This window comes from Watersipora subatra, chromosome 8, assembly GCF_963576615.1.
Source record: "Watersipora subatra chromosome 8, tzWatSuba1.1, whole genome shotgun sequence".
In the NCBI taxonomy this organism is placed as follows: Eukaryota; Metazoa; Bryozoa; class Gymnolaemata; order Cheilostomatida; family Watersiporidae; genus Watersipora; species Watersipora subatra.
This window is the reverse complement of record NC_088715.1, coordinates 35,212,983-35,232,017: the sequence shown is the minus strand read 5'-3', so window position 1 is coordinate 35,232,017 and position 19,035 is coordinate 35,212,983. Positions and strand designations below refer to the sequence as shown.

The 19,035-nt window shown below is 32.7% G+C and overlaps 1 protein-coding gene across 1 annotated transcript in view; it reads left to right on the top strand.

Annotated features, from left to right (window-relative positions):
- The first annotated feature begins 297 nt into the window (after positions 1 to 297).
- LOC137401414 (uncharacterized) overlaps positions 298 to 19,035 on the top strand; it is an 81,805-nt gene continuing 63,067 nt past the window's right edge. The window contains exon 1 of the mRNA XM_068087746.1: positions 298 to 559. Coding sequence (XP_067943847.1) covers positions 334 to 559 — 226 coding nt within the window. The 5' untranslated portion in view covers positions 298 to 333. The remainder of the gene's footprint in view (positions 560 to 19,035) is intronic.

Sequence of the window (19,035 nt, the reverse complement as noted above, 5' to 3'; positions counted from 1 at the left end):
CAATACCTAGCGTTCAGCTTATGTTTGTTTCACTTCAAGTGTCTTGTTTGTATAATTAAAACAGAGGCAAGTGTTCCTAAAAACTTAACATAGGTTCGGATTGAATGAATACTGTTAGTCGACAGTAAAAATCACCACATTTCCTCTGTTTTTGTACACAAAATCTTCATATATTTTGTTTACTCAGACTATGAAACTTGCAGTGTTAGCATTGTTGTACTTGTTGTCAAGGAAACTAATCTTAAAATTTACTGTGTATAATATTCTTTTGGTTCTGGACAGGTAAAGTTGCTACATGTAGCCTACGATAAGCTTTTGAAAGAGATTAAAGAAATGAAATCCCAGGCTAACAAGAAGGTAGATGAGTTTAATGCTACGCTGATTCAACAGAGGGAAGATTTAGAGGCGTCCCGTAGAAATGTCAACAAACTGATGGATGGTGGTAGCTCACAGGAGATTATCAAGCAGGAAGAGCTCCTTAAAGAGCAAATAAAACAGAAAGTTAACATGAACCTAGGATCACCAGACTTACATGATAAATACACTCTTGTACCTAAAGGTCAGTGGTAACTAAATGTGCTCATCCAACATGGTAGGTACATGTAGTTATGGCAAAAGGGGAAGCAACTTCCATAAATATGAAAAAGATTGTGGTTGTACTTATGGGCAAACATTAATTATTAGCAATGTTTATACAATTACACCAATCGTCTTCTCTGCACATTTTGTGGACAGTGCTAACTGTAACATTCTCCTTGATACAAATTGAAAGTTGGAAAATGTCTTAAGTAGCTCAGAAAGTGAGTGATTTGTTTATAAGTATAGAATATCACAATTTCTTCTGGTTGATCTTTGGCAATTTTCCAGGAGTTGTTGATGTCAATTGTCACTACTTAAAGTTTTGATATAACTTTCTATTTGTTTGATATTACATAAACATATTATTATGAACTGTTTTCTTCTACTGCTAATCTAATAATATTTAGTACTGCTTGTTAACCTTTAATACCAATAGCAGTCTATGTAATAATTAATAAGAGTGTTAAGAGTTGTCTCCTCTCTGCATATCCAGTGAGAGACTCTCATATTAGCAACAAGAGCAAAATAAGCACAATAATTATATTCAAAAATTTTTGATTTGTTGCTACAAATTTTATCATACTTCCACATTCAAACACAAATATTTATATTATGGATTCCTCTTCCTATTTTAATTTATATATTTAATTTAATTAAAAGTTTATTACTGAGCTTTGCGTACAATCATAATTTCTGACAGCTACTGATGAACTATATTTCTAAACTGGAGTAAAGTAAGCGCAACATTCATGAAAGGTTTTTAAAATTTATAATTTTAAATTGCTACAAAACTTAAAGTTTTTGCAAAATCATGCAATTTTTTGCATGCTTTTTGTCCTTTATTGATTTAGTGTTGCTTCTTGTTGAAAAATGAGTTTGTGTGGCTTTGTATGTAAAGAAGTTAACAGGGATGTTTAACCTGTGATGTTAGCTGATGTATGGAAATAACAAACATGGTTAATTAATATTTACAGACAACCCAGTTAGTCTGAATATAGAGCTGGTCAGACTACCAACTACACTGACATTCAGCTCTGAAAACTCTACAGAGACTGCATGCTACTCCACATGTTATAGAGAAAATGGAGATATTCTGATTGGTTGTCAGGATGGAGTGAAGATTATGGACAAGACTACAATGAAGATAAGTCAATATAATATACCATACAAGACTGTCCATGCTGTTATAGAGCATCGTCATGGTGTTTACCTCCTGCACAGGCACATGACCACCCACAAAGTAGAGATTCTGCTACCTTCAATGAGCAGTGGAGAGACACTGTTTGAGTTTGAGAATAAAACTAACTATGCTGCTTATATGGCAGTGTCTGATCAGTATGTTGTAGCATACAGGCCTAAAGATGGAACAGAAGATAAGCTCATTATATACAACCTCTGCAGCAAAGAATTAAAATATCAGCCTGTTGAAGGGCTCCACCGTGTAACCTTCCTAGAAAATGGTGATCTTCTAGCAGCATCTGGTCAGCAACTAACAAAGTACAGGATAGTAGATGGTGTAGCTGTTCATCTCTGGACAACTGAACTACAGAATATCAATAGTGTCTGCAGTGGTCCTCATGGCCTTATTTATGGCTCTACTCATAACGACACAAAGTCTATCTACATCATCTCCCCTAGTGGTAAATAATAACAGAGCTCATTCAATATATCACATGTGTGTCAACTATAACTGACATACAAATACATGTACCTAAACATAGACATTGAAGTAAAGCATGGAGTTCCATGTCAGTGGTGAATATTAACAAAACTCATTAAACCTTTTGCTAGTTTGTGAATTATGTATAGTTTATAAAAGCTTAGTTGTAAAGAGATAACATATAATTATACATTATATAATTGACATAGTGAAAGTTTAGCATACAGTAGTTAATCTATTATAATTATCATTATTCTAACTACTCACTAGTTTTCTATTTTAGGAGAGAAACTCCATGAGTTTACTCATGACCAGCTACCTGGTGCTAGAACTGGTCAGATCAGCTGGAGAGATGGACAGTTAGTTGTACCTGGTTGGTGTGAGAAAAGAGTGTGTCTATTTAAGATGACTCCATAACACAGAGAGGTAATTGATTAATTTAATATATGCTGATATCTTTAAACATGGCAGCATTCTAAAATAGCAGTGTTTAGTTGTAGAAAGGCAAGACATGATAGGCTTAATATCGGCCAATGATATTGGATGATATCAACATGTAATTAAAAATGAATGCGCAGTAGCAATGGATGGAATATATATTCATGTCTGTATGCAATCATACAAATGGAACCTCATCAAATTGAAATGTTGCCATACTATGGTAGACTATTTGATCAACAAATATTTGATACTTAATTATAATTTTATTGTTATTTATAGGTTATTGTCGAGATTGATGAAAGTTTTTCAGGAGTAAACATTCTACCTGGTACGGCAGACATACCGTACAGGATGAATTTATTCGCGGAGTTATATTTCGTGAAAATGGTCTTTTAATGCATATTCGCGGATGAATTTATTCGCGGCTGAAAACTGCCACTCTCTAGGAAAGGTTAACTCTATTACGCCTAGCAATAGAGTTAACCTTACGCATGCGCGGCTACGTGCATTGCACGTTTTGTTTTCTATTTAGCTTACAACTACGGGTGGATTGTGCTAAGCTATAAATTCTTTGTTGCGTTCAGAGGTTTTCACGAATATTCATAGATTTGGAGGCGTTTGATGAACCACCAATTTGTGGTAAGTATAATTAAGTAACTAATTAAGTAAATGGTTTTTTCTCAAAACCATTTACTTAATTAGTTGACTTTTACTTTGGTTCTTCGGTATAACGCAATATTTAATTTTTCCATCCTTACCACTTCATTATTTGTTTTAGTGTGAGAGAGAGATTTTTCATCATACACGCGAGCACAATGACTGCAAGGGTGGTATATGTCATTCCTAAAAGATCACCAATTATTCAGGAAGGTCTGGAAATTGAGGTAGAAGTGACTGCAGCTACTTACAAAAAGAATATATCTTTTTAAAAAAAGGAACAAAAACGCCTTTACGAGCACAAATCTTTGGCCAACCGGCAGAACTTTGGAATAGTAAGCAATGAGGAGAGTTCTGATGATAACTTCCTTACCAGCTATGTAGTAGCGAGAGAATCGCCTTCAACATCTACCCAAGACAGTGACAGCGATATAGAGCTGCTATTACCACAATAACTAATCAGAGAGCACCATTACACACTAGTATTCACTTATCAAGAGTATCAGCTTAATTTTATTGCTCTAGACAACCGCCATATAGACTAAACTGTTTATATTTACTCCATTCATTGTTTGTAAAATTGTACTTGTTTTTGAAACATTGTATTTGTACACTCAAGTTTGTAATAAATTATAATATATCTATAGATGAAATAAATTATATAATTTAATCATGTTTGCTGCAGCGATATCAAGGAGTTGTTGTTGATGAAGGGGTTGGCTAGTTGCTTTTCCGACTGGTTGCTTTGCTTCTAGGTTGACTGGTTGCTTCTCTGCCAATATTTCTGCCACGGTGAATATCACTACTTGTCTCTAGTTTTCGTAATCGGAGTAGGTTGTTTCATTCTCAATCTGCAGCAAACACAAAAAAGAAAAAAAATGTTAATAAGAGTTAAGAAAGTACAAAAACAATACCTGAAGTATTTAATGAAAGCGATCGGTTTTTAAACAAGGGAATTAACTAATGCAGTTGATTAAAGAAAAAACGTATCTGCACTGCAAAACAAATACATACCATAATGTCCAGATCATAATTGTCCTCAACTTCGGTAATAGAGGTTGAGGGAGTTGATTTCAATGTATAAAGACTGGGAGCGATGACGAAGCCATGCCGAATAACTTGTGAAAACCTTGAATAATTTTGTAAAGTTTGATGAAATGGCAATAAAACTCGAAGCCCAGCGATGATTTTAAAGAAGTTTTGGAACTCGGCTACGTTTAGTACTTCTGCCTAGTGGCTATTTTTACGATGACGCCATTTTGCATATCTTGTGACAACCTTGAATAATTTTGTAAAGAAATGTGATGCATTGGCAATGGTGTTAGCTCAAAGCCCAGGCAATGATCTTAAAAATGTTTTGAAACTCAACTACGTTTAGTATTTATATTAAAAACCAGCCTAGCGGCTAGTTTTTAATTTGATGCAGTAGTTATTCTCCCTTGTGATTAAAAATAGAACTAATTATTCACGGAATTTTATAATTCGCGGAGTTGTCTGTTCGCGAAATCGCGAATTTTTATAACCAACGAAGATTTTCATCCTGTACGGTATTAGTCTGATGATAGAGACGGCAATATTAGGACAATCATGTGTCAGAACTATTATTAATAATAATATACTAGTTACTTTGCAGCGTATTATTGTATTTCAGTAAATATATATTCTCTAATTATTAAGATGCTAGTAATGATGTGATATTCTATTTGTAGACGTTTGTGGTGGAAAAATAAAAGTGTTACCTCTGTGACCCCAACTGGTGATGAGCTACATATTATGAATCTATGTCAGTGCTGACCACATCCGTATATCAAGTCTACCTACCCTACCTACCCTACCTATCTACTCTTCATATCCTCAACTTCAAGAACAAGTTTTAATAATGGAAAGAGTGTAATAATATTCTTGATTCATCAAACGATATTTTCCTGCAACTTGTTAATGGTTCATGGTTTTTATAAAATGCAGAATTTTAAAATATTTATTTACTTTGTTTTTGATTGACACATTTACTGATTAATAATTTTTAGAAATAAACCCTTTTACATGAGAAATTATAAACTATAGGTAGTTTTATCTGCACATTCTGTAGGAGAGTGTGAGATGATTTTACTTTTCTTCTGCCTATTTTACAGATTTTAAAAGAAATATATGTCTTGAAAACTTTGTAAATGAAAATTGCCAAGTCATAGAAACTAGAACGAAAAACTTTCTAGAAATATGGAATCAAATAAAGTGTTGGCTCTGGCAGTGTGCCAAGCCAAATAGAACAAAGCTGATTTTTCGCACATTGTTGAAATTTAGCAACACTTTATACGCACAAACATTCAATAAGTTGTTACCAGCCCTACTAAAATGTTAGCAATACCTCGGAACAAAATGCGTGTAAAAAACCTATGAAGAATTATAGGTACCTGGAAAGGTAACTGAATCACTAAAAGTAGCACTGCACTAAACATGGTAACACTACAGAAGAAAACAACTAAATATCACTTTATAAATACCTATGACCAGAGTAAAACATTAACCCATTCAGGACTAATTAGTTATTGGTTGACTGCTCCCCCAGCCCAATTAATTTTTCACTAGCCTTACAATTAAAATAGAGCTACACAAAATTGAGTATAACTAGAGTTTTTTTCAAAATAATCTTGATTTGTTTTTTGCAGCTTAACAAAGACATTCCCGGCTACAATGTGAAATAAATTTTTGTGCATCTTTACAAATTCTACTGACCACAATTTCTAATAATTCTGTGAACTTTTTTTTTATCAAAATTGTTTTTCATGTTTCGTAGCAGCTCACAAGCAGTTTTTTGATACTGACATTGTTGGACCTATGTTAGATTGATAGCAAACTTTATCAGTAGCAAATAAAAAAAAAGATTTCTCAATTCCGAGCAATAGAACAGGTGTTACTAGCTTCTAACCAACACTACGTCACTGACAGTTTTATCAATTATATAATCAAACAATTTGTTAATTTGTATTGAAATGCATTGCAGAGGTTATTATGAATATATTATGCATAAAAAATACTCAAGTAACCAGCTAACAGACAATCAATTACCAGTAAAAAAAATAGGTGTAAAAATGCAGTAAAATATATTGTAAAAAATACAGTAAAAATGAATATGCATGAAAACGAAACAATATATACATGTATAATAAGGGTGTGTTCATTAAAAAACTATGACACGGTGAGAGTTATTTGATGCCAACTACACATGCATATTTGCTGCCATTGTAAGTTAGTTGATGCAGTATTCATCAGATATTGGTGTTGAAGCCCTAGGCTCATCATCAACGGCATCATCACTCACAAGCCCTTGACTGTCTTCACCTTCATGGCCATTCATGTAGCAAATATGATACAGCCTAAAAAATTGTGCTTTAGTAGCTTTTCAGGGTAAATACCTGATAACAAATTGAAAATAAGTAGTCTACTGCAGCTAACAATTGGTAATACAAATTGCAAATATTTTTTGATACTGTAAATATAAACACAAAAAGTCATGAAGATGATTACTGTGGTAAGTGTCCCCTATCGACCAATATTAGAGCCTAGTGGTTGGGGCTAGTTTATAGTAGATGTTGAGGTTGAGAACTATATGCTTGACTAATTGTGGGTTGAACAATTAGATATAAATGAAATAAGAAATTTTTATTATCTTGTAGTTCTACAAGGAAATCATAAAACTATTGTTTATTATGGGGTAATAGAGTGATGAGTTCATGCTGCAAAAAGATCTAAATTTTATTGGATTGGAAATGTTATAATCATGTGTATCATGAAAATAATCCATATCTTACACTGTTAGAATAAAGTTTGTTAGAAATTCACAAGAAAAATTTCGACTTTTTATCGTTTTTTTTTTCGGTAAAATTCTATAAATAGCTACATAAAACTTACCTTCTTCCATCAGAAAATTCTCATTTTCTTCTTGAACATTACTTTTGTTGCTATTTTCTTCCCCTGAGCTGATTACCGCATCTAATTCACTTAAAAATTTTGCCATCGTTCGGATAAACCTTTTCCAAAATGGCGATCATCAAATTTCCAAAACAGTTGATATCTATCACATAATTTGTTAGTTAAAACTTTCTTATCCAATCACATATTTGGTATCAAAATGATGCCCAGACTCTTAAACTTCGTTTGGTGAATGAATAAAACCGATGTACCTAAACAGCTAAGCAATAGAGCAAATCAAAGTTTAACCCGAGTACTTCGGGAATGGGCCCTGGAGAGCACAACTCTTCCCGAGGTATTCGGGAACAGTCCTGAGTGGGTTAACAAGCAAACAGTGTCTATCCTGCTGATTGTGTGAAGGTGTATAACCACTCACCATGATCTCTACTAAATGGAAGAGAGCACTCCTTGATAAGCCTGGTGTGAGACATCAAACCCATTCAGATGTCAGGCTCCTATATTTTCATGTATTGGAGGCTTGGCCTTATCAAGTCGATCTGCCATTTTTAGCCTAAAATCCTGCAATACAATTGATCACGAGAGACGTACCCATATTTAGTAATATTCAAGATAAAAAATACCAAGCAAATGCAACAACTCCAATGAAATTAGTTGGCTTACTAAAATGTGACCATGCGATAACATGGGACGTGATGTGGTGCTGAGCATGGCAATAGATGGACAAATCCAAATTTCAAGTAACATCACGAGTAGCATTGAAAAGGGTTAAATTCTGTGATGCTGGTTTCCTAACATGACTGCTAGGGCTGTCCTGGTGTCACTATGATGACTCTGAGTGCTTTTATAAAGCAGTCAGATATTATAACAGCCTTGTACGGAGAGGTCATTGTTTGTTCACTATGTGAAGTCTATTTATAGATAGAACTGAAATGGTCAACATCTACAAAATGGTGCAAAGATTTCTTAATTTGTCCTAGTTTAGGGAACCAGACAAAGATACTGACAATTTTTCATAACATTATACCTGAACATTGCTGATAACATATATTCTAATGCTACGAATAGCTACTGCCTTAGTCATCTGTCAAGGATGGCTGATTGCTAGTTATAGATCTGTATATAAATTACCTCTAATACAAGAGAGGAAGTAGTATTTGCCTAGACATTCAAGCCTCATGCTACGATCACCTCAACATACATACTCTACTCCTTTGTTAAGACAAATTATATACCTTCTCGACACCAAGTCTCTCTCAACTACCCTGTAAACTATTCATTCAAACCTCTACTTACTATCATCTCTACTTACAGGTAGTTTACTTCTCACCATAAAAACAGAGCAAACATATTTCAACATACAAAGTATTGTCTAACATATGACAGAATAATAAAATATTACACTTTGGTAAGTACCAGTACAATAGCTAGCAGATACTAAGAAGTAAAACTTTCAACAATAATATAATTATAACAATAAATTAATTCAAACCACTATAAAATATATCTAGTGTGAGTTCTGATAGAGATTTCTATAACTCACTCAACCTCCAAACCTACACGTGGCTGAGTCTACATTTTCATTCATGTCTCTAAAGCTACGTAAACATAACACTATTTTATAGGTTACCATTTTAGCAGCAACATATAACTTAGATATTTTCATATGTTAATATGATGCGCTAGTTTTAATGCTCATATTGTCATCAAGTTTGTTGAGCAGATATACTAATCTATTAAACTTTAATCTTACCTTATAAGAATATCTGCTGGTTTACACATAAGTACCAAAGGGAGAAACAGATTATTTTGCTATGTCAAGGCTTGCCAATAACTTTATTGCGGCACATACACCTACAAACACTCACAATATACCAAGTCATTAATTGCAGATTCACTTTGGGGTCATTAAGTGCAGATCCGCAGACAAAACAATATCATAAACTTGCAGTGAAATCTACAAGTAAAATATGCTATCAAAGCCAGCTGACCAGTTGACTATGTTCACAGTAATACACCATTCTCACTCAATACATGGGTATGTAATGAATGAACTTAATACTATAGACTCTTACAGCTCTTTGAACAAGATCTACAAAAGTATCAACCTTTGTGAATGATTAGCTGGAGATCATATGAGACAGTCAGGGTTGACATCAACTGCTAACAAACTTCTAACAGAGAATTCCACTCTATTCAAATTTGCCCACACATCTAGCTGGCATGAGTTGGTACCACCAGAATAACCGTGTGAACAAATGTGAACAAGCCATGCCTTAACATGTGACATAATGAAGTTGTAGACAGAACTAGTGTTTATGCTAGATATGTCAGAGTCAAAAATCAATAGCCTATCCACATATCTCTGCTTGCTAAAAGCAAACTCAAAGAGGACCCCTTGTGTTGCATAGTTAATGTAGTTTGTATATTGATGCCAAGATCAAGGCATCTCTAATGGACACAGAGAAACCTAAAAAGATGAAGCAGCATGAGGATAGACAAGTAAGCTAGGAGTATATATTGTCACTTACATTAGATAACGCACTGAATACCGTACATGAACAATATGTACAAACCAGAACCATCTTCACATACAATATTATTCTAAAGTACCACTCCTTAGCAAGGATGCCAGATTGACCGACTCCTCAGTTCACACAGCAATAGGACAGATATTTTAGAGATAATATAGATTAAATTGTCATTTTGAAGTCTCGTCTACAAATGACAAGGCTTTGTTGATAATCCGGAGCAACAACAGACTAAGTCATAGCATAACTCTGTAGTCATAGCGAAGCACATATGTAGCCCTTTTGTTTAAATAATAAAGTTACAATTGCCTAATAAAGGTCCTGTTGTACAATTTTTCAAGCAAAACAATTAGGTAGCACCATGTTGATAGAAAGGATCTCACATAGAAACACCAAGTTGCAAGTTATTAGAAGCATCAGTTCTCATGTAATTGGTCAAAATGTACAACCATATTGGATAAAGTCTCAAACACCCACTACATTCACGACCAGTGATTTGATAATATAAAAGAGAATTGTATGTTATTGTTACGTAATCAATAGAATATAAAATCTCATAAAATAAACATAAGTAGATTCCAAACAACTGATGAGTAGCAAGGAATTTACCTTTGCTCTGATACGACGGTCTGTCATATACAAACTAAATACAATTAGCATCACTCGTATGCTTAAAGGTTGACTTGCAACAAAATTCACATCACAGTTATTTGGTATCAAAAGATTCGCCATGTCTTACTCTGTTGCGTATTAGATGCCAAATATGTGGAAATGCGATTACAAGATCTTAAGAGCTCAAAAACGAAAAGCCGCGGTAGATTGGAATCTCTTGATTTTGATGACGTATCCGCGGATTTTGGTTATTGTCTTGTCACGTAATGTTCTCGCGTGAATTGAAAGGCCACTTCACTGATAATCGAGAATAACATACTTTATACACGTCACCAACAATGGAGAATAACAGACTTTATACACGTGACCAATAATAGAGAATAACAGACTTTATACACATCACCAATAATGGAGAATAACAGACTTTATACATGTCACCAATAATGGAGAATAACAGACTTTATACATGTCACCAATAATGGAGAATAACAGAATTTATACACTTACCAATAATGGAGAAAAACAGACTTTATACACGTCACTAATAATGGAGAATAACATACTTTATACATGTCACCAATAATGGAGAATAACAGACTTTATACACTTCACCAATAATGGAGAATAAAAAACTTTATACACTTCACTAGTAATGGAGAATAACATACTCTATACACTTCACCAATAATGGAGAATGACAGACTTTATACACGTAACCAATAATCGAGAATAATAGACTTTATACATGTCACCAATATTGGAGAATAACAGACTTTATACACTTCACCAATAACGGAGAATAACAGACTTTATACATGTCACCAATAATGGGGAATAACAGACTTTATACACGTCACCAATATTGGAAAATAACAGACTTTATACACTTCACCAATAACAGAGAATAACAGACTTTATACACTTCACCAATAATGGAGAATAACAGACTTTATACACTTGACCAATAGTTAAGAATGACAGACTTTATACACGTCACCGATAATCGAGAATAACAGACTTCATACACTTCACCAACAATGGAGAATAATAGACTTTATACACGTCACCAATAATAGAGAATAACACACTTTATACACTTCACCAATAATGGAGAATAACAGACTTTGTACACTTCACCAATAGTTAAGAATGACAGACTTTATACACGTCACAAATGATTAAGAATAACAGACTTTATACACGTCACCAATAATGGAGAATAACAGACTTTATACACTTCACCAATAATGGAGAATAACATACTTTATACACGTCACCAATAATAGAGAATAACAGACTTTGTACACTTTGACAAAAATGGAGAATAACAAGACTTTATACACTTCACCAATAATGGAGAATAACAGACTTCATACACTTCACCAATAATGGAGAATGATAGACTTTATACACGTCACCAATAATAGAGAATAACAGACTTTATACACGTCACCAATAATATAGAATAACAGACTTTATACATGTCACCAATAATGGAGAATAACAGAATTTATACACTTCAACAATAATGGAGAAAAACAGACTTTATACACTTCACCAATAATGGAGAATAACAGACTTTATACATGTCACCAATAATGGAGAATAACAGACTTTATACATGTCACCAATAATGGAGATTAACAGTCTCTATACATGTCACCAATAATGGAGAATAACAGACTTTATACACGTTACCAATAATGGAGAATAACAGACTTTATATATGTCACCAATAATGGAAAATAACAGACTTTTTACACTTCACCAATAATATAGAATAACAGACTTTATACATGTCACCAATAATGGAGAATAACAGACTTTATACATGTCACCAATAATGGAGAATAACAGTCTTTATACATGTCACCAATAATGGAGAATAACAGACTTTATACACTTCACCAATAATGGAGAATAACAGACTTTATACACTTCACCAAAAATGGAGAATAACAGACTTTATACATGTCACCAATAATGGAGAATAACAGACTTTATATACGTCACCAATAATGGAGAATAACAGACTTTATACATGTCACCAATAATGGAGAATAACAGACTTTATACACTTCACCAATAATGGAGAATAACAGACTTTATACACGTCACCAATAATGGAGAATAACAGACTTTATACACTTCACCAATAATGAAGAATAACAGACTTTATATATGTCACCAATAATGGAAATTAACAGACTTTATACACTTTACCAATAATGGAGAATAACAGACTTCATAAACTTCACCAATAATGGAGAATAATAGACTTTATACACGTCACCAATAATAAATAACAGACTTTATACACGTCACCAATAATGGAGAATAACAGACTTTATACAAGTCACCAATAATGAAGATTAACAGACTTTATACACCTCACCAATAATGGAGAATTACAAACTTCATACACTGCACCAATAATGGAGAATAACAGACTTAATACACTTCACTAATAATGGAAAATAACAGACTTTATACACTTCACCAATAATAGAGAATAAAAGACTTCATACATGTCACCAATAATGGAGAATAACAGACTTTATACACGTCACCAATAATGGAGAATAACAGACTTTATACACACCACCAATAATGGAGAATAACAGACTTTATACACTTCACCAATAATGGAGAATAACAGACGTTATACACGTCACCAATAATGGAGAATAACAGACTTTATACACTTCAACGATAATGGAGAATAACCACTTTTATACACGTCACCAATAATAGAGAATAACAGACTTTATACACTTCACCAATAATGGAGAATAACATACTTTATACACGTCACCAATAAGAGAGAATAACACACTTTGTACACTTTGACAAAAATGGAGAATAACAAGACTTTATACACTTCACCAATAATGGAGAAAAACAGGCTTTATAAACTTCACCAAAAATGGAGAATAACAGACTTTATACATGTCACCAATAATGGAGAATAACAGACTTTATACATGTCACCAATAATGGAGAATAACAGTCTCTATACATGTCACCAATGATGGAGAATAACAGACTTTATACACTTCACCAATAATGGAGAATAACAGACTTTATACACTTCACCAATAGTTAAGAATGACAGACTTTATACAATTCACAAATAATTAAGAATAACAGACTTTATACATGTCACCGATAATGGAGAATAACAGACTTTATACACTTCACTAATAGTTAAGATTGACAGACTTTATACAATTCACAAATAATTAAGAATAACAGACTTTATACACGTCACCGATAATGGAGAAGAACAGACTTTATACACTTCACCAATAATGGAGAATAACAGACTTTATACAGGTCACCAATAAAGGAGAATAACAGACTTTTTATATGTGACCAATAACGGAGAATAACAGTCTTTATACCTGTCACCAATAATGGAGAATAACCGACTTTATACACTTCACCAATAATGGAAAATAACAGACTTTATACACTTCACCAATAATGGAAAATAACAGACTTTATACACTTCAACAATAATGGAGATTAACAGACTTCATACACTTCACCAATAATGGAGAATAACAGACTTTATACACTTCACCAATAATGGAGAATAACAGACTTTATACACTTCACCAATAGTTAAGAATGACAGACTTTATACACTTCACAAATAATTAAGAGTAACAGACTTTAAACACGTCACCAACAATGGAAAATAACAGACTTTATACATGTCACCAATAATGGAGAATAACAGTCTTCATACATGTCACCAATAATGGAGAATAACAGACTTTATACACTTCACCAATAATGGAGAATAACAGACTCTATTCACTTCACCAATAATGGAGAATAACAGAATTTATACATGTCACCAATAATGGAGAATAACAGACTTTATATACGTCACCAATAATGGAGAATAACAGACTTTATACACTTCACCAATAATGGAGAATAACATACTTTATACACGTCACCAATAATAGAGAATAACAGACTTTGTACACTTTGACAAAAATGGAGAATAACAAGACTTTATACACTTCACCAATAATGGAGAATAACAAACTTTATACACGTCACCAAAAATGGAGAATAACGGACTTTATACACCTCACCAATAGTTAAGAATGACAGACTTTGTACACTTCACAAATAATTAAGAATAACAGACTTTATACGCGTCAACGATAATGGAAAATAACAGACTTTATACACTTCACCAATAATGGAGAATAACAGACTTTATACGTGTCACCAATAATGGTGAATAACAGACTTTTTATATGTGACCAATAACGGAGAATAACAGTCTTTATACCTGTCACAAATAATGGAGAATAACCGACTTTATACACTTCACCAATAATTGAAAATAACAGACTTTATACACTTCACCAATAATGGAGAATAACAGACTTTATACACTTCACCAATAATGGAGATTAACAGACTTTATACACTTCACCAATAATGGAGAATAACAGACTTCATACACTTCACCAATAATGGAGAATAATAGACTTTATACACGTCACCAATAATAGAGAACAACAGACTTTATACACATCACCAATAATGGAGAATAACGGACTTTATACACCTCACCAATAGTTAAGAATGACAGACTTTGTACACTTCACAAATAATTAAGAATAACAGACTTTATACACGTCAACGATAATGGAAAATAACAGACTTTATACATGTCACCAATAATGGAGAATAACAGTCTTCATACATGTCACCAATAATGGAGAATAACAGACTTTATACACTTCACCAATAATGGAGAATAACAGACTTTATTCACTTCACCAATAATGGAGAATAACAGAATTTATACATGTCACCAATAATGGAGAATAACAGACTTTATATACGTCACCAATAATGGAGAATAACAGACTTTATACATGTCACCAATAATGGAGAATAACAGACTCTATACACTTCACCAATAATGGAGAATAACAGACTTTATACACGTCACCAATAATGGAGAATAACAGACTTCATACACTTCACCAACAATGAAAAATAACAGACTTTATATATGTCACCAATAATGGAAATTAACAGACTTTATACACTTTACCAATAATGGAGAATAATAGACTTCATACACTTCACCAATAATGGAGAATAATAGACTTTATACACGTCACCAATAATAAATAACAGACTTTATACACGTCACCAATAATGGAGAATAACAGACTTTATACATGTCACAAATAATGGAGAATAACAGACTTTATACATGTCACCAATAATGGAGAATAACAGTCTCTATACATGTCACCAATAATGGAGAATAACAGACATTATACACTTCACCAATAATGGAGAATAACAGACTTTATACACTTCACCAATAGTTAAGAATGACAGACTTTATACAATTCACAAATAATTAGGAATAACAGACTTTATACACGCCACCGATAATGGAGAATAACAGACTTTATACACTTCACCAATAGTTAAGAATGACAGACTTTATACAATTCACAAATAATTAGGAATAACAGACTTTATACACGTCACCGATAATGGAGAATAACAGACTTTATACACTTCACCAATAATGGAGAATAACAGACTTTATACACTTCACCAATAACGGAGAATAACAGTCTTTATACCTGTCACCAATAATGGAGAATAACCGACTTTATACACTTCACCAATAATGGAAAATAACAGACTTTATACACTTCACCAATAATGGAAAATAAAAGACTTTATACACTTCACCAATAAAGGAGAATAACAGACTTTATACACTTCACCAATAATGGAGATTAACAGACTTTATACACTTCACCAATAATGGAGAATAACAGATTTCATACACTTCACCAATAATGGAGAATAATAGACTTTATACACGTCACCAATAATAGAGAATAACAGACTTTAAACACGTCACCAATAATATAGAATAACAGACTTTATACATGTCACCAATAATGGAGAATAACAGACTTTATACATGCCACCAATAATGGAGAATAACAGTCTTCATACATGTCACCAATAATGGAGAATAACAGACTTTATACACTTCACCAATAATAGAGAACAAAAGACTTCATACATGTCACCAATAATGGAGAATAACAGACTTTATACACTTCACCAATAATGGAGAATAACAGACGTTATACACGTCACCAATAATGGAGAATAACAGACTTTATACACTTCAACGATAATGGAGAATAACCACTTTTATACACGTCACCAATAATAGAGAATAACAGACTTTATACACTTCACCAATAATGGAGAATAACATACTTTATACACGTCACCAATAATAGAGAATAACAAACTTTGTACACTTTGACAAAAATGGAGAATAACAAGACTTTATACACTTCACCAATAATGGAGAAAAAAAGAATTTATAAACTTCACCAAAAATGGAGAATAACAGACTTTATACATGTCACCAATAATGGAGAATAACAGACTTTATACATGTCACCAATAATGGAGAATAACAGACTTTATACACTTCACCAATAATGGAGAATAACAGACTTTATACACTTCACCAATAGTTAAGGATGACAGACTTTATACAATTCACAAATAATTAAGAATAACAGACTTTATACATGTCACCGATAATGGAGAATAACAGACTTTATACACTTCACCAATAGTTAAGAATGACAGACTTTATACAATTCACAAATAATTAAGAATAACAGATTTTATACACGTCACCAATAATGGAGAATAACAGACTTTATACACACCACCAATAATGGAGAATAACAGACTTTATACACTTCACCAATAATGGAGAATAACAGACTTTATACACTTCACCAATAACGGAGAATAACAGACTTTATACATGTCACCAATAATGGGGAATAACAGACTTTATACACGTCACCAATATTGGAAAATAACAGACTTTATACACTTCACCAATAACAGAGAATAACAGACTTTATACACTTCACCAATAATGGAGAATAACAGACTTTATACACTTCACCAATAGTTAAGAATGACAGACTTTATACACGTCACCGATAATCGAGAATAACAGACTTCATACACTTCACCAACAATGGAGAATAATAGACTTTATACACGTCACCAATAATAGAGAATAACACACTTTATACACTTCACCAATAATGGAGAATAACAGACTTTGTACACTTCACCAATAGTTAAGAATGACAGACTTTATACACGTCACAAATGATTAAGAATAACAGACTTTATACACGTCACCAATAATGGAGAATAACAGACTTTATACACTTCACCAATAATGGAGAATAACATACTTTATACACGTCACCAATAATAGAGAATAACAGACTTTGTACACTTTGACAAAAATGGAGAATAACAAGACTTTATACACTTCACCAATAATGGAGAATAACAGACTTCATACACTTCACCAATAATGGAGAATAATAGACTTTATACACGTCACCAATAATAGAGAATAACAGACTTTATACACGTCACCAATAATATAGAATAACAGACTTTATACATGTCACCAATAATGGAGAATAACAGAATTTATACACTTCAACAATAATGGAGAAAAACAGACTTTATACACTTCACCAATAATGGAGAATAACAGACTTTATACATGTCACCAATAATGGAGAATAACAGACTTTATACATGTCACCAATAATGGAGATTAACAGTCTCTATACATGTCACCAATAATGGAGAATAACAGACTTTATACACGTTACCAATAATGGAGAATAACAGACTTTATATATGTCACCAATAATGGAAAATAACAGACTTTTTACACTTCACCAATAATATAGAATAACAGACTTTATACATGTCACCAATAATGGAGAATAACAGACTTTATACATGTCACCAATAATGGAGAATAACAGTCTTTATACATGTCACCAATAATGGAGAATAACAGACTTTATACACTTCACCAATAATGGAGAATAACAGACTTTATACACTTCACCAAAAATGGAGAATAACAGACTTTATACATGTCACCAATAATGGAGAATAACAGACTTTATATACGTCACCAATAATGGAGAACAACAGACTTTATACATGTCACCAATAATGGAGAATAACAGACTTTATACACTTCACCAATAATGGAGAATAACAGACTTTATACACGTCACCAATAATGGAGAATAACAGACTTTATACACTTCACCAATAATGAAGAATAACAGACTTTATATATGTCACCAATAATGGAAATTAACAGACTTTATACACTTTACCAATAATGGAGAATAACAGACTTCATAAACTTCACCAATAATGGAGAATAATAGACTTTATACACGTCACCAATAATAAATAACAGACTTTATACACGTCACCAATAATGGAGAATAACAGACTTTATACAAGTCACCAATAATGAAGATTAACAGACTTTATACACCTCACCAATAATGGAGAATTACAAACTTCATACACTGCACCAATAATGGAGAATAACAGACTTAATACACTTCACTAATAATGGAAAATAACAGACTTTATACACTTCACCAATAATAGAGAATAAAAGACTTCATACATGTCACCAATAATGGAGAATAACAGACTTTATACACGTCACCAATA